General features: G+C 31.8%; 2 protein-coding genes across 3 annotated transcripts; both read left to right on the top strand.

Moving 5' to 3' along the window:
• Positions 1–5458: 5458 nt before the first annotated feature.
• LOC106785311 lies at positions 5459–9105 on the top strand. Its single transcript, XM_014745647.1, has 4 exons — positions 5459–6059; positions 6449–6719; positions 7452–7706; positions 8709–9105. The coding sequence occupies exons 1-4, from the start codon at positions 5814–5816 to the stop codon at positions 8804–8806; spliced, it is 870 nt and encodes a 289-aa protein (XP_014601133.1). The 5' UTR covers positions 5459–5813; the 3' UTR covers positions 8807–9105.
• Positions 9106–12083: 2978 nt separating this feature from the next.
• On the top strand, positions 12084–15588 carry LOC106785680. 2 transcript variants are annotated; one of them, XM_014746340.1, is made up of 4 exons: positions 12084–12747; positions 13626–13745; positions 14091–14386; positions 15110–15588. In XM_014746340.1, exons 1-4 carry the CDS (start codon positions 12117–12119, stop codon positions 15530–15532), a joined length of 1470 nt encoding a protein of 489 aa, XP_014601826.1. In that variant the 5' UTR covers positions 12084–12116; the 3' UTR covers positions 15533–15588. The 2 variants fall into 2 exon arrangements, with proteins under 2 accessions (XP_014601826.1, XP_014601817.1); XM_014746331.1 differs by having other exon boundaries at positions 13572–13745.
• Positions 15589–18380: the final 2792 nt, after the last annotated feature.

Raw genomic sequence — 18380 nt, 5'->3', positions numbered from 1 at the left:
TTTCGTTTAAAATGTCCATTAAATGTTATTAATTTTCATAGGTTTCCGCAAAATGTATGTAACTTTAAAGTATACAACGATGAAATAAAATTAACACTAAATAAAACCTAATTGTTTTACATTAATTAGACTTTTCTGCAAGAATATTTTAATATCTCATCGTATAATTACAATTTATTAAAAAGAATTAATTTCCTTAACAGGTTTTTTTTCACATAATCTTATAAAAGATCGTAAGCTTCGTCATTGATTATTAATTAATCGGTTTTTATATGCATAATATATTATATTGTATAAAATTTATAAATCGTGTTTTATTTATTCGATAAAATCGTTGACACAGTGTCTAACTTTTTGTTTATCTTTTTTCTTTTTTTAAATTTTTATTCATTCGTATTAGATACAAAAAAAAACAAAAAAACAACAACTCGTCAAACGTACTTGTGATTTTCGAAAGGGGAACGAGAATGAAAAAAGACAATTTGTTTATGAAAGTCTCAAGTTACTTGGAATTAACTGTAAGTGTTAAAATGCATCTTGTCTAACTAAAGAAAGGTTTTCAAACGGACTTTCCACTTACAATGTTGGTATATGATTTACACCTTTTAACACGGCTTGACATTGAATTGTAATTTTTTGTCCCTTTTAACCGTTTATTTATGTATCTCTACAAGTCACGAATCTTGACAGATATTTTTTTGTCTCTCAAATAATAATATTACAGAATATACTGCAGTATTATCTTTCTATGAATGACAGACCACTGGGTGAATATTTGTGCACGGTAAATGAGAATATTAAATAAAATGAACTATGCACGTTTCTAAAAAAGACACGACCCTCTTTAGAAAATACGGTTAAGATTAACGAATGAATGGTTTATGTTAATTAATACATTGAATTTTATTTTCTACAAACATTATTACTTATTCAAAGTTATTCAATATATATGTAAGATAATACGATAATTTTTTTCTAATGAGGGAAAATGTACACAATTTAATGTTAAACTAAGAAATCATTTTCTATAACTAATAAAATGAATTTTTTTCCTTTTTTTAAAATAAATAGGTGGTAGACATCAGGATGACGAATAAACAAAAACATATCTCGTAATACTAAATTCTCTGTGTGTTCCGAATAAGAATAATAATAAGTTACTTTAGATATTTTCTAAATTGAAAAATGGTACGATCTACTTCTCAATTCTTATTTACGGCTAACTCGTATAACTTTCACCGAAATAACTACGATTCCCATTGGGATCGTTTCTTTCGTTTGTCGATAATTTTTTTTTTTTTTTTTATGCATAATTATACACCAGAAAGACGACATATAACGTTGGTCGATCGTGGAGAAAAGAATCTCGTTTATAATCGACAATTATTTCCAAGTAAAACGTGCCTTTGCCTTTCCCGGTCGTCCAAATTTTACGTTTCCGATCTCGTTGAAAAATTCCGATCGAGAGAAGCAAAGAAAAATTTACGAGAGATAATATTTGATTCTTTAACGATAGAAAAATGATGATTGAACATTTTTTTGTTGCGTTAGAATCTAAAGAATCAAAAAGAAAAAAGAAAAGGAAATCATTTATCTCTTCGTGTAATAAATCCATCGATGATTTTTCTTATAAAAATGTGTTACAACTTTTTAAAACGAGTTAATATCGAGAATTATTTGTTGTACACACATAATCTCTCATCGAATTTCTAAAATAAATATAAATTACATGGAACCTAATTATTTTCAACGTAAATGTGTCGAAAATTAACGAAAGTTCAAAACTCGTATTGCACCTTTCGTGTTAAATTTATTATTGTAAAAAAAAAAAAAAAGAAAAAGATAACGCGAGAACGTGAAACCTGTTAACTAAGCTAAAAATAATAAAAAAGAAAAAAGACAACAGACACACGCTTAATCGGTTTTCAGTATCAAATAACCTAATGCATTCTCTTCAACGTCGAGACAATAATTCACTCTAATCTTTTCTTTGGGGTCGGGGACTGTAGAAGGGGGGGGGAGAGAAGTACAAGTTAGCGTGTTAGAAATACAATCGAAAAGAGGTTCACGTTTTTGATCTATTTGATTGGTTGATATATCGAATGGAAAAAAAAGAAAATAAAACATGGCAATCGATAAGACATTTTAAAACAAGAAGAATGACTTTCACGAAGCACGAAGACGACGACGACAACTGTGCTGTTTCTTTTTTAATAATTTTTTTTTTTTTTAATGCTCTTGGTGTGCGTGGACATTGGCATTCTGTACGATGATCTAGACTAGTACCGGAATGCGTGTTGAGAGATTCAACGCGAAAAGAATGAGAGACGAGGAGACATTTGCACGAGATATAAACGTTTTTATTAGCTAGGTGGGTATTCTTTAAACGTTGCAGTATACAACCCATCATCCCAGTTTTAAGTAGGTATACCCGGATGTTGATATAAAGTTGAAGATCTAACGCGACATTTAACTGTGTGTGTGTGTTTGTGTGTGTTGAAAGCTTCCCAAATGTTAGAAAAAAACCCTTCGAATCTCTACTAGCAATTAATTATCTTTCGAAGAAAATGGTGTTTCGGATATGACCATAAGAAAGTTCCTCCTAATTCGTAATTGTGTTCGTCGATCTTATTTTTAATATGATTTTAAATATCGATAATAATGTGATTTTATTTTAAGGTTAAACTTAGTTCTCGTTTGGATTCTTCGGTATGTGTGTGTGTTTTTTTGTTCCGTTCTTTAAATTATCTTTCACAACGATTACGTCATTATAAGGCGGATAAATAATTACTGTGCCGCGTTCCTTCGTAATTGTCTTGTTCGATTAGTACACGTCTTCATTTCTATGATACTCGGTGTGAACGAGTTCGTAAATTGTAACGAGGTAATATTTACGGATAAACTTAACTTTTTAATTATCGGTGTACCATTGAATACGAGTCTTTCATTTTCAAACGTAACGCCTGAAATAGAAATACTGGATTCGCACACAGGATCAGGTTTGATAATGATCTATTATTTATTATATTAATTTAAGATCGTTATTCTCGGTAGCTTCGATACATTTTCACGAATATTGTTCTTTTTCTTTCGTATTTTCACTGATTTCTCTTTCGCGAGTTTAAACGTTCTTCTGCTTCTTTTTCTTTTTCGATTATTACGATCGCGAAATATCTTTTGTCGATAATTTGCGGAAAGATATTTTTTTCTTTTTTTTCCTGTTTTCGTCGAATTTAAATTGGAACACGCATAAACAGTTATATTATATATGTATATATGTATATGTATTTTATGACAATGAAGAAGACAAACATTAATGTCACGACAATTTATCTAGGTCAACGAAAAAAAAAAAAGAAAAAAAATAAGAAATAAGCAGGTTGTATCGTTTACTACGTATGTATGCGTAAGTATGATTATTATATGCGTATGTATAATGTGCTTATTTGTGTTTTAAGAATTTAGCCTGCAGGGCACACGTCGATCGAAGCCACTTTACTTTTTTTTTTTTTTATCTCGTCATTTTAAAGCTTCGAGAACAAAATTTGTACATCAAATTATACATTTTGTGTTTTTTCATATATATATATATATATTTTATTTTTGGGAGGAGGGGGGTTTATAGATTTTTCTATGTATTTTTCAGGAAACATTGTTTATACGAAACGATACGTCTTGTCAAGGATCGATAATTTTATGCTAATCCATTGTGATCATTGTTAATAAAATATACACATTTATCTTATTATTAATTGCGAAATATTTAACACGATCGATCAAGTTTAATTTTTGTAATAATTCATGAAAGTTTGATATTAATTTGACGTTGAGTATTTACTCGTGTAATTTAATATAAAAATTAGTCAAATTTCTCGTTGATCAAAAAATTCTTGTTACTTTATTTATGATCGTCGTCCGTTCTATTTTATTTTCATGAGAAATTTCTTTTTTTCTTCTTTTTTTTTCGAATAATCGGATACGGATTGTTAAACTCTTAAAATACTCTTCAAATAAGTGAATTCGTTGAGATTTAGGTAATTTAAAAATTGTTCTTTGTCTTATTGTTTTTAATTTTCGTTTTTTGTTCAAATCTCTGAGAGACAAACTCGGTCGAGTAGAATAACCAGTTCAGCGAAAAGAAAACACACACAGTCGTTTTATTAAAAATACTTGAATATTTGTTGAAAACGGATATAAAGTGAACGTACTATGAAATAGTTGTACGTCGAACGTTGGCTATAGTAGAACAGGTTTTTGAAAAGTAACAAAAAGGATCTAATAGGTACGTCGTAGTAGGGTATACAAGATATCGTTAAACAAAAAATAAATCGAACTAAGGTGAAGTTATTAAAGTGTGGCTTACGTCTGGATGATCTCTAAGAGAATGTTGTGTAAACCAGTCTTCTCTCTCTCTTTAAAGAGGTTGATTACTGATCACCGATCTATTTATTTCCACCTCTTACGCGATAATTCGATCTAGTCGTTTACTATAACATTAAAATGTATACTATTTAACAATTAATTACATCTTCGGGGTAGGTCATTCGACACGATCAGATTCGATTTCAAATTTAAAATGGGGATATTCGTGAAGTCACGATTAATCTCGACAATAATGTTTCTTCTATCGAAATGACAATGGTTGGTTGTAATTGTTTTCCATGTAATTGCATCCGGGAGAACGTCGTCGTGAAATACTCGGATAAGAATAATCAAAAATAAAAAACAAAAGAAAAAAAATGAAACATTTTTCAAATGGCAGTTAATTTCATAAAATGGAACGCCCGGTGTCTCATGTAAGTAGCATAAAATATATTTGTGACAAGTTCGTAGAGTAAAACGTTCAACGTTATATACTATTTTTCCATTGTTTTTTTGCATTTCATTCTTTATGATGAATTCTGATTATTCTTGGCGTTGGTAATCGTTTGGGACTCCCTTCGGTGGTCGCGCAGACAACGCTTACCGTTATCATGAAATTTTCATTTTGAACAAAATATCTTCCTTCCTCGTTCTCGCGTAACACTTCGGCTTTGTTACCACGAAATAAATTCAATCGTACGAATATAACGATGATGAATCTGAAAAAATAAATTAAATTAAATTATTAAATAAAATAATAAAATAAATAATATAATGGACAATATTAGCGATATATAAGATTTTGACTGACGATTTTCGTTCGGATTATCGAATAAAAATTGTGAATGAACAGAAAAAATTCAGTTAGGTTTTTAAGGGAAAATCGATAAAATTGTTTAGACATAGTGACACCAATCGACGTACCCATGCCTGGCTGCATCCATGTATCCGAGCTATGGCACACCTAGAGATGCAATGACTACTGCATCTCGACGCAATCTTGGTTAAGAAACATTATCTAAGTCGTGGACCGTTACCCCCACCGACCTAAATGCTCGACGTATAAATGGTCAAGACACCTTCTAAGCACTGTCAGTAAACTTGTGCGCTTTATCTCGTGTTCTGCTTCATCCTCTGGATTCTCATTATATCAATCGCATTGAATCTAATTGTAACAGGTTTGACTCCTATTAGATTTGACCGGTTTAAAAGTTATCTTTTAAATTTGTTTAAAAAAGTATTTCTCTTATAACGTAAGATAATAATTCGTTTGATGTAACATGAGAGTGGAATTAATAAGAAACTCGCGAGAACGACGACGATGATGCTGATGATTATGAGAGACGATTTTGTGTCGTGTGTGTTGTTAGATCAAGGTAACAACAGTTGATCGTGATTCATTTTTCGGAATCAAACTTTATTAATGAACAAATCTTAATCGATTAACGACGATGACAGGAGACAAAATAAGAAGAATCGATTATTGTTGTACCTTTTGTTGTTCGAGACTGTTAACCAGACCTCTTTCGATTATATTCCTTTTCCTATTTTTCATGGAAATCAGTGTAGCTACTTATCGTAACTCGTCTAACACGTTTTTGGAAAGATGTCGGTTAGACTGTACCATGCAACAGGACTTTGCCAGTTGTGGAAAATACAAAGCAGCCAGATGGTTGAACGAATTTGTTAAAGAAAAGGTAAGAGAATGGATCGTAAAGGAAATAGTGACCATTTGAACAAACAAAATGACAATCTGTAATAATACGGGTTGATCACTCTCCACCATCTAAACGATTACGAAACTTTATTGCAGAAACTTACAATTATGGTAATCTCTAACGTAACTGCAACGCGTTCTTGCCTTTCTCACTTTCTTTCCGTCAATGGCAATGTCGCGATGCGTTAACCTTTCCTTAAGTAATCGATTTTCTACGATTCATTATTATTACTTTCAGTCTTTAACTATATATATATTTTTTTTTGTCTATTATTATTATTAATTGACAAAGTTGTACAATTTATCCGATCAAATTATATAGGTAATTAATTTTTCTATATTATTTTCTATATTAATTTTCAATATTAGGAGTTCACTTATGGACCATTTCGGATCATAAGGATATCATCGATGCAGCAGGAATCACTTTTGCCGAAATTACCTCGTTCTAGGATTTTCAAAAGAAGCGTATTGGATACGCTTGATTTTCTTCGTGACAATGTCAACGATCTATTGACAAAACGTGCGATCGTTTATACGGTTGACAATCCTACTACAAGTGGCAGAAGTTTTACAAGTGGACCGATGATAATGGACGAGGATGAATTGCGAGAGTTGCAAGGGAGAAAAGAAACTCAGGGTAAGATAAATATCAACCCCCAAAAAAAAAAGAAAAAAAATAACATTTAACATTAGATTTACGGATATTTTGTTCATTATTTTTTCAAAACTTATAAACATTGTTTGAATGAAGAAAAGAAATTAATATTTACGTATATCTCAACGTTTTAAAAAATCAACATATATTTAAAAAACAAAAATAATATTTTATGTTTTATATATGTATATGTAGCAAAAAAAATGTGAAATCAGTCAAATTGACTCACAGTTCGTAAATCTAATGTTAAATCACTTTTAGAATCCTATTGGTATCAATTTAAGAATCTCTTATAGATCTATCCAATTGAATTCATTTATTTACTTAACGTTAAATCGTCCAATTTGTTTTTACTTCGATCATTTTTAAATCTGATTGTTCGTTCGTTCGTTCGCGTTCGAATAACAGATCCGGAATAGCGGAATTGTTGTTAGCTACTTTTCCGTCCTATCCGGTAAAATACCGAGGTTGTTCTTTTACCGCGAGAGTCACTGAACTGTACATTTTGTGTAATAATACTTTAGATACCGAACTGGTCCCTATTCCGTTTGGATTAATTAATATAATTATTCGAGTCGTTCAACGTTATTCGATTTTGTCGACGTTGTTGTAATAAACAGCTCTCGATTTTAATATCTTTTATAATATAATTTTGTTTCTTTTCTTTTTTTTTCATTTTTGTTCTTTTATTTTATTTTTTTTTTTATTTTTCAGGAGACTGGCGTATCTTTAAGAAGAAAAAATCGATGATATTGCCACTGTTAATATTATTGAATCTTTTCAAATTGAAGCTACTGTTGTTGCCAATATTTTTGGGCGTACATTTCATCAAGAAACTCTTAGTTTTGGGTTCTTTGATCGCACCTTCCATTTTGGCGCATCTTAAGATTTGCAAAGTTCAACCACATCCGACGTATCCTTATCACACGTGGGCAACCGCAGCTGAGGCACCTGTTGATTATCCTACCGGTAATTATTTCTCTCGTTATACGTTGTTTTTTCTCTCTAACGCATTTTTTTTTATAGTAAAATTTGAAAAAAATTAATCTTAAGGGTCTAACGAGATAAGATTCTTTAAGATATCCGATAGAAAAAAATTTAACTTACTTTTAACAATCATTCGAAGGTGTAAAAACTTAAAGGTGTCTGTGCCGACGACTAGCATACTTAAAATATTTTACTACGGGATCCTTCCGATCTCGTAATTCGTTTCTTTTCCTATTACTTGCTCGTAAAGAAGTATCGTTTTTTTATCGTTTCTCGTGCCATTGTAAAATCGTAATAATAACAATTAATATTAACGATAATAATATGAAATATCTACGAAATATTAACGATGGTATTAAAACAACCGTAACTTTGTTCTCCGGTGCATCATATACGGATAAATATTATTTTTGTTTAATATATTTTTTTCTTTTTTTTCTTTTTTGCCTAAATATTTGTTTTTATTCGATAATACCGGATATATCTGGAACGTAACGTTACCGTACTTATTGTAATTTTTTTTATTTGAGAAAAAAAAAAAACGTTCGATCACGCACTGACTATGCTTAATCGTTGTTTGTTCAAATAAAATCGAAATTTACGGTAAACTCTATTTACCAAACTTGTTTCTTCGCGTAAGCCTTTGATTATACATTCGACGTGCTAAAATAGGCATGAAAAAGAAAACTGTTAGCGTACGGTGTTCAAAGTAGGTGCAAATCCTCATCTAGCATGACACATCAGGCGCCGTACTTGTTTTAAATGTAAACGCTTTCTAGTTGAAGGCCACCTTATGACATGAATGAATTTTGTCAGTGATTTTTCTTTAGTCTAAGAATGGAGGCCATTCGATACGACGAAGGTCAAACCGTCGGTTGCGCTTGCAATACCGATGAACATTTTTAATCGAGTTTCTATATAAACGCGTGTTTCTAATCACCTGTTTGTTGTATGTTTTTTCTTTTTTCTTTTTTTTTCTTTTAGGATACGGTCACGATGAAACTGCTTGGGCTCATAGGAATGATATTCAGGGTCATCTGGCCTATCCAGCCTATCACGGATATCGTAATCCTTACGGTTGAACTTCAGAACAACGGGACAAACTGCATTTTTAAATAATATACAAAAATCTCACGCCGAAGAGATAATAATCTCCATAAGATCGAACACCTTTGGATCAAATATTATCGAAGCTTGATTGAATGCATATATTTTTTTATAGAAACAAATTATTGTACAATCCATATATATTAAATTATTTTATTTATTTATTTCACAACCTTTTTTCACACGTCTCCCCGAGATAATCGTTTCATCGATCGACTCGATTAATGCAATAAGAATGCAAAAAGAAAATAATATTAAACGATCATTCATCGTCATCGAATATTCTGTCTGATTTTTTTGTTTTTCTTTTTTCTTTAAACGGGTCAACGTGACGATGATACGTAAAAACGTAACTTTCACGGAATAGTACCGTTATCGATCGGACTTGCAGATTCCACGGATTTCTGTGAAAATCTGACGGGAAAGGTAAGCAATGATATTTATTTCCCTCGCCCCTTTTTCCCCTCCCCCTCCCGCCTCCCGATTATTACAATTACTTGATCAAAAAGATGATCACCCATAACGATTAAAAAAAATAAAAGAAACAACGAAACGTATGAACGAAGTGTCGTTGAAATTCATTGAGGTCGATGGTCAAGGTCGAACATGTGGGCAAGAGACGTACGTTGGCCCCTTGGTTACTGAGTGACCTACTGACAGATTTGGATATAGGCCCGATGCTTAAAACCCACCCTCCCTGCCCCTCCCCAGTCTCACCTCCTTCCTTCACTTCTTTCTCAGTCCCTCTCGATCTTTCTCTTATATTCTTTCAGGTTGTTTTTCTACTTCTTTACTTCACCACCACCACAATCATCACCACCACCATCACCACCTGTTTCCACCTTTCGTCTTGATAAACTCGCTCGAGCGAACGATTCGTTCTAAAGCACACGTGAACGAATATCGTACTCACGGCCGATCAAAAAACCGTTATCGCCTTCGTGTGTGTGTCCCCCTCCTCTTTCCCCCTCTTCCCCCTCTCACCATTCGTTCGTTCTTACTTTACCTTAGCAACTTGTAGTAATACTACATTTCGATTATACCTTGCGTACTGTTGTTGCTGCTGCTACGTACGAGAGACTCTCTTTATGCATATTACTTTTCCAAATGATATTACTTTTCTCTCTCTCTCTCTCTCTCTCTTCTTGGTCTTTCTTTTTTTTTCTTCTTCTTCTTTTTAACCTCGAAGTTTCTATTTATGCTCGAACTAGTATTTTCTTTACCTATCGTAGACGTTTCCGTAACTCCTTCGTATTTTTCCACTCGTTCGAGTTCGTTACCGGTGACATCGTATATAGGATTGTTGGGGGATAGTAAATGACGATTATTGTGATTGAGTCTAGGGTTAAATTGATGGGAGTATATCGGGGGGCAGGAGAGGGGGGTACTCTAATACACGTCGACACGTGATCCGAGCTCGTTCACGCAAGTCAACCGTTAACATTTTATATATATCTATATATATCTTTATAATAGTTTAACGAAAAAATGATTTATTAATGTAACGGATTACATTGTTGTTAATATGTGGTTTGTGATTTTTGATTTAAAAATTATAGGTTTCTTCTTCTTCTTTTTTTTCTTCTCTCTTCTTCTTCTTCTTTTATATTATATTAATATAATCATTATAAATATATATATGTAATATATAAAAGATAATAAAAGATGACTCGTGTAATAGGAACGATGAGTATGTTATGACACCTGTTTGATTGCTCGAACAATAGGAACAATAAAAATGAGAATTATTCTGTAATCCAATACTCGTACATCTGTTCCTTTTATCTTGTTAATTTCATTATTTATTCTCATAATAATTGTCTGTTATAATACATACGAGTATAATTATTGTAATCAGATAATTTAATCTGAAATATCATTTATATCGAATTCTATTTGTGAAATCACATGAATCATTTTCTCATAATCCAGGAAAAGATTTCAATTCGAAACAGATAAAAAGTGATTGTTGAATTGAAATATATCGAACAATCGATTAGATTATATTAATATTAATCAACAACATATCTTATATATATATAAGAAAAAAATATCTAAGAGAAAAATATTTACGAAATAATATGTCGAATAGAAAAATAAAAAAGAAAAAAAGAGAAAGAAATTATTTGATCGTAATCAATATTTTTATTTGGGGATTCCCTGGTTAAAAAAAATCTCCCAATAGTAACTATACAAATATTCTAATTATAGAATATTATCTCGTATGAGATATTATTTTGATTAGTGTGTAAGAAAATAAAACAAAAAAAACAAAAAGTAATCGATAGATCGGTATTTTACGAAGTATAAGTACGTGACCAATGAAATAATATGTGGAAATGAAATGAAATGAAATGAAATGAAATGAAAGGAAAGGAAAGAAGATTCGAAGGAAGTAACGAAGGATGGAAAGGTGGAAAGGAAGGATGGGGTTTCGTGGTGAGGGACGGACAGACGGATGGCCGGGTAACCTAGATCGGTTCAGTCCAATCCGATCTGACGGAGACTTACCAGCCAGTACCGTCGCAACCGTCGAACGTGATTCCAACTTTTACAAAGATACCTTCCTATACGTTTTCTCTACAGATATCTTACTATTTCGTGGTGTTTCTTTCTTTTTTTTTTTACGGGATTTACAAAAATAAAAAGATTTCACAGGATTAATTGACGAATACGAGGAGAGAACCAATGACACGCGGGTAATAGGAAAAGTGAGTAAAATTGTCCAAAAGAACAGATTTTTCTCATTAACACGTTTTCAAATCTTTGATAATAATTATCTATCGATATTAAATCTAGAAGTATTATCAATGAAATTTATCTTGATCGATACGATTAATAACAAATAATAATAATATTAATAATGTATTATATAAATATTGTCTAACGAGATAAACGGGGACACTTATCACGGGTGATAATATTTTAACAATTTCATTGAATATGTTAATAATTAAGCAAGTTGAATATCATTTGAGTGCGAAAGATCACGGTAATTATCTATACTTCATTTGCAATAAAGCGAAACGTTAAATGAACGAAACTCCGTTCGAAGGAGACACATGCAGTTGTCCTACGGCAAGAAAATCATTTTCGAATGGTTGGACATGTAGCTGGAGAGAAAAAGAAACAAAAGGGGTGTGTTTTTTTTGAGAAATAAACAAGAAAGAAAAAAAGACGAACGAACGAACAAACAACAAAATCGTCGATAGAAAAATCATCGTTATTATTATTATTATTTTTTATTGGAAGAAGAAGAAAAGAAAAATATACATTTAGCGAAGAATGTCAGTGGGAAGAATAAAATACAAAAAAAAGATGACGATTGTAGCATGGGTCGTTGCGATCTTAGCATTAGCCAGCGAGTTCAATGCCGTTCAATCTACGTCCTTGAACTTGAACGATACCTCGGGAAAGAATACGGGAAACGAAATATTTGACGTAATTTCGGACGAACATCCGCACGAGATTAACAATAAACCGAGTAAATTTGACATGGACATAGATCACGTGACAATGACAGACGATAAATCGAGTTATCAAATCGAATCATCTAACGTTGATAATTCGACGAGAAGTTCGTTGGACGATAAAGAATCATCGTCATCGTCATTGTTATCATCGTCATCGTTATCGTCATCGTTGTGCGATGAAGATCATTGTGCAACTGAGAAAAAACTTTCAAATATTTTGGACAAATTATCAAAGATAGACGAGTACAACGTAACGGATAACGTGCAAATAGTGCGAAGTGAAATTGCCATTAATAATAAATCGAATGTTGAGAACGAGAGGAAGTCCGATAGGAAATTCGATCTCTTGGAGAAGTTTCATCGATATGCGAAAGAACACGTGGTTAGAGTCAAGGTCGATCCAAATGCGATAACCAGTAGAAAGGGAAGAACCTTCTTCGATGGTGAGTGTAACACAAGCTGGTAGTGCACTTATGTGTTTGTCTGTTAAAACACCGAGAGAACGAAAGAGAGAGAGAGAGAGAAAGAGAGAGAGAGAGAAAGAGATTGAATGCTCGGGTAAAAGGTATTAGTATTTCTTGCTCGTACAGTGGCCATTCAGACCGTAAAAGTGTGTTTTGCAGACGAATACTTGGGAAGTTCTTTAAACTCGGTTGGAATGTTTATTAGCATGGGAGAAAGGGTGTAGTGTTTAAGTTTAACACGTTCAGAACGAGACTGTACCGTCAATTGTACACGTACCACAAAATCGGCCGGTTTGTTTCACCAATTGTAAATGCGTGATTGTGTCTCATAGAACGTATTTTGTATCATTGTGTATACTTTCTCGTATACAATTATTATTATTATATAAAAAAATATATTATTATATAAAACAGAATTTTCGTCGTGAACGTGTTAAGAATGTTTCATTGAATGATATTTGTGCGAAAATAAAATTGCATAAAAACACGCATTAATCATTTGATTTGGCTTATTTTTTTTATGGGATAATAAAATTCGGCTTAATGAGGGCTAATATTTGGAATAACGTGATTGGTTAGATGGGTATTAAAAGAATTTTTCAGTAATTCTGCGTCTGGAGAGGAGAAGAGAGGAGGGGAGAGGAAGAGGGGTAAGGGAAGGGGGAGAATAAAGAAGGAAAGAATAATAGAAAGAAAATATAAAATGGGGGAGGAGAAGAAGGAAAGATAATCCGAAGCTGATTGCGGCATGGCTAACAGGACTAACCTGGCAGGCTTTAATCGGCTGGTACTTTTGCTTTCAGCCCTCTTTCAGGGAAAGAGTCCCTTTTTAACAGGATTCGGACTTGGTTTTCTAGCATTCGGCCTGAAGAAGCTCTTGCTACCACTGTTCTTTGGCGTACAAATTCTTAAAAGCGTTTTACTAGCACTTTTCTTACCGAGCATTATTGGAAGTATTGGTAATATCGTTGGCAAAGGTAAGAATTTTCTAATTGAATTATATAATCAATACGTTACATATTGATTGAACAAAATTTAGAATTAGATTAGACTAATATTACGGTGAAACAAAAAAGTTCTAGCATTGATTGTATTGAAATTTTACCTTCGAAACTGATTTTAACCGATTGATCGTTTTTTCGTAACATTTATTTTGGAAATATTAAGAAAGAGAAAAAAAATATAAAAAGGTCGCACGGGAATTTTTGATTCACCGTAATAATCTGTTCTCGTCGTTTATCGTTGCTTTATTAAAAAAAGAATGGTTTAAGAGAAAGAAAAATAAGTAAAAATTTATTTGGTGACATTTTTTTCTCTCCCAGGTGTATCGTCATTTACCCAATCGTCTCAAACAGCAACCGTAGCACCCGAAGAAAATTTCGAATTCAAGGACAATTCGGATCTGTACAACGATGATTATTTGACACGACAACCTGTCGGAACACTACCGGCTTCCACGTTGTACGACGAAAGTATGATGCAGTCGGAGAAAAATCCTGAAATAGCTTCCAGATATTCGTTCGTTGATCCTGCATACGCTAATAATGCCAATACGATATCCAATCGTTATTATATGAGACACGCTGCACAAGGTTTTACGAAGAAACAAGATTTCAAGGCGAGTTGATCGATTACGCTTATCTTTTTCATTTTTTTAGGGGTGGGGTGGGGTGGGAGTTTTTTCTCCCGTTCGGTTAGACTATTAAAATTGTCATCAATCAAAATTTTTTATCCTAAAAAACAAACCAAAAAAATAATGCACATTACATATTTTTTATATTCTAAATTAAAATGAAAAAAAAAAGAAAAAAATTAGAATAACAAGTTGTTATCGGGTCAATATAATCGTGTTGATGATAATAAATGATCTCCGTTAAATTGATGATTAACAAAAGTGTTACACATTTAGAAAGATTGAAAATTGCATCGTTATGCTTACGACAGTTACCGTTAGGCACATTTAAAATACATCCTTGTTTATCATCACTTTGTGTTTAGCATTATTATTTCTCACAAAACTTTGTCCGGGTTAACGATAGCCAATCGATATAATAATGTTCGAGGATTCTAATTGACTTGTAGATATCCGGCTTTTTTTTTTATTAATTCTGGGTTGGGACACGACGTTACACGTGTTCCACTTTAACGGAACATGTCGATTATTATCATTCTTCTTCTTCTTCTTCTGCTGCTTCTTTTTTCCTTCTTTCTTTCAATTTGAATTATGCATATATTTTGTCTCTCATTAATTCTATTATCCCTAATTAGCATAAAATACTCATTTACATTGGCACAATATAACTGAATATTTTTGATTAACATTTATACGGTGTCGTGACAGGTATTTCACGAGATTCCAACGAGCTCGTTGCTCCTGACGAACTACGACCCGTTCTACTCGCCATTATTGTCACGATTGGATGCTGTTTTCTATAGACTCGGTCATACAACCGAAGGTTGTAGAGAATATGCTGTTTGTGCTATGTACAGAAGCCCGGCAAGATACGCACCTTACTCTAATCTCGTCTCGGCACAACTTTCGAGGGAATTAAACGAATTGAGAAAACCAGCCAGTGATAATCCAGACGTTTTGAGATTTTTCCGTTACATGAAGGCAGCCAAGGATGGTCAGGATGGTGTCAATTGCGAGGACGATTATAACAATTGTCCAACTGCCAGGGAAGATCAAAGTCTTAGACAAAATCAAGCTATGCTTGCTACCTATCAAGACATAGATAAACTCGTACACGCTAGAAAACTTTGAAACTAAACTAAACTAAACTAAACTAAACGAAACGAAACTAAACTAAAACGAGTTCTTCCTTATTAATAAATATTTTCGAATAATTGACACTGATATTCCTTGATGAGAAAAGAAAAATTAAAATCATCTAACTAAGAATGATTTAAGATGACGTTAATTGGAATGAGAATTACATCACATTACATCCTACAGAGACAGGATTATATGTTTTATCGTTAGATATAATCAGGCCGTGATTGGGTGATCTAACAGGACATCGATAAACTTACTATTCGTTAATGTTAGGAAACTTAAGAGATGTTTCGTTATTTTTATGTAAAAAATGTCGTTAAAACGTCTCTTGACACTTTGATTTCTTGAAAAGAACGAACGGTTCTGATAGGATGATGGTCGTTACTATTACAGATGACATCGTTACGGTACCCGTTATCTGTATGCGGTATTGTACGATCCTTTATAGTAACAGGAAAACAGTTTCCGGATCTATATAATAAGTATCTTCGTCTGAAAGATAAATACCACGTTCGCGATATTTTCTTTTTTTTTTTCTTTCTTTCTTTCTTTCATTCTAATAAAAAAGAATAGTGTAAGTTTAATCATTTTTGTGGTATGGAAAAATAAAAAGTGTGACTTTAATTATTAAAGAAAGAAATTTGTATTTTTAGCGAAAATACCGCGCGAACGTCGATATATAATTTAGATATTTTATTTATATATTAATTACTTTTGGATTATTTATTATTTATTTTTGTTCTCGAACGCGTAGATGGAAATTTTATTTGAATCGTTTTAATAAGTAAGTCAATTCGATATTAAATTCGCTGCTTTTTAACAAAAACTTTCAACGTTTTACGATCGAAATAGATATATGTTTTATTTTTGCAAATTTCATAATAACGCGACAATTATTCATCTAACATAAGTTTAACTAATTGTTATTTATTTATTAAGATAAAAACATACGACGTGGGTGCACGGTTGTGTGTGCTTGATAAACGAATATCAACTTACTATTAGTTATCTTGTATAAGAGTCAGATTTAATTCTGTTTGTGTGATGTTACGCATGTATTAAGTTTAATTATCACATGTAGACCGACATTTGAAAGAATGTACGGTTATACTAATTAATGTACAGTCTAAGTTGAAATAGTATACGTTGATCTTCTTTTCAATTCGAAATTTATGATTCAATTGCGAATACTTGTATGTTTCACGTTCGCGTGTTTGATTTGATGATAAATAAAAGTGAAATTAATGATCGAATTGATTTCGATCAACGAAATTGTTTCATTAATATTGTTTCGTTCAGTTAGATTATTCAAAATGTTGTCTACGAATGAGATATTTAGAATCGAAATAAAACCGAACTGGATGAAAATGAAAATGAAATGAATGCATTGTTGATCGTGAAAAATATAAATTTACAATTTGTGTTTACTGTTCGGATTTACAATTTAATTTTAAACAATTAATATGACGTTTCTTGCTTATAGTTTTAATTTAACATGTGTACGATATTGATTATTTTATTTTATTTTATTGTGTTGTATATTAGGATTTCTTAATATTTTCACAACCCTATTTTATTATCATAAATTAATAAACATATTATACGCGTAGTATCGTTAAACTATTTTCGAATCGATTGTTGCTAATTGGGGTGTTGAAAAATTTCTTAGTTTCGTTCAAATTTTTACAACATTCAAATTTGGTTAATCAATCCTTATATGGGGTCGCGATTCACCCTTTGACAAACCCCCTTTAAATACGACCCATACTTTCTTTTATTATTTTCCTCCAAAAGCAATATATAATTCGGTAAAATAAATAATATGAAATGAAAAATATAGCGATTGTTAAAAAAAAAGCAAGAAACATTTGTTGAACGGTATACAAAAATAAAAATATAATCAAAAGAATTTATGTTTATAATGAAACACACATTTCTATTTGTTTTAAATATAATTAAATTTATATATTTATTTTTTAATATATATTTTTTTCAATCAGGTAAAATCCTTTTTAAACGTGATATTATAAACAATGTGTTCGAATGTTCACGTAAGAGGGTGATGACGCATATGTTGAGCATCAAGTTGCGTAAAGGAAAGTTTGTTTCGCTTCGTCTTCTTTTCTACGATCTCTCGTCACTCCCCATAGGTTCCGGTCCTATATCCGGGGTCACTTTCACTTTCAATTTTTTTTTAATACTTTATTTTCGCTCTTCTCTCACATCAGCATCCTACGGATTCTTCCCTCTCCTTAAAACTGGACCGACCTGACGTATAAATGCAACAGCCACTCACTGGCTGACCTGTTCAATTCGTTTTGCTTCCTATCAGTACGCATCTCCTTTTATTTTCTTATTGTTAATATCAAATTTAATATGGTAAGTTAAACGATTAATATTATTCAATTAATATAATTAATATAGTAATACGATATTTTTTTATTATAATATTTAAAGAATTTGATGATTTACATATTAATAGTTTACTCGTATTATGATCAACATTCAATTGTTTTACGTGGGATACTTTAATTATGATTTTTAAAGTTATAATCAATTGTTTACGATGTTTCTCTTAGAATTTATGGATTTAATTTTAATTTAATAAATTTAAACAATGAAGATACATTAACTTGAAAATCAGTATTGCCAATTTAACTGCATCACTTTTTACAACGATGCATTATACGACTATAACTAGTATAGATAAAAGGTAACTAGACGAACTGGCGCCATTTTGAAAATAATATTAAATCTCAGTTATTGTTGCATCTATCTAACAAATTCAAGATCATATGTATATATATATAAAAAATGTAACGATGAGGTTTTTTTA

Source organism: Polistes canadensis, unplaced genomic scaffold (genome assembly GCF_001313835.1).
Source record: "Polistes canadensis isolate GaletaPanama2010 unplaced genomic scaffold, ASM131383v1 scaffold_2, whole genome shotgun sequence".
Lineage (NCBI taxonomy): Eukaryota > Metazoa > Arthropoda > Insecta > Hymenoptera > Vespidae > Polistes > Polistes canadensis.
Note: the sequence above shows the minus strand (reverse complement) of the source record. Positions and strands in the feature narration are given on the sequence as shown.

Excerpts from the sequence above, each read along its gene's own strand:
- LOC106785680 (XM_014746331.1), top strand. The coding sequence starts at position 12,117 with ATGTCAGTGGGAAGAATAAAATACAAAAAAAAGATGACGATTGTAGCA. Across the intron at positions 12,748-13,571 it reads GGGAAGAACCTTCTTCGATG|CCCTCTTTCAGGGAAAGAGT; the intron begins GTGAGTGTAACA and ends TTTTGCTTTCAG. Across the intron at positions 14,387-15,109 it reads CGAAGAAACAAGATTTCAAG|GTATTTCACGAGATTCCAAC; the intron begins GCGAGTTGATCG and ends GTGTCGTGACAG.
- LOC106785311 (XM_014745647.1), top strand. The coding sequence starts at position 5,814 with ATGACAGGAGACAAAATAAGAAGAATCGATTATTGTTGTACCTTTTGT. Across the intron at positions 6,060-6,448 it reads ACGAATTTGTTAAAGAAAAG|GAGTTCACTTATGGACCATT; the intron begins GTAAGAGAATGG and ends TTTCAATATTAG. Across the intron at positions 7,707-8,708 it reads ACCTGTTGATTATCCTACCG|GATACGGTCACGATGAAACT; the intron begins GTAATTATTTCT and ends TTTTTCTTTTAG.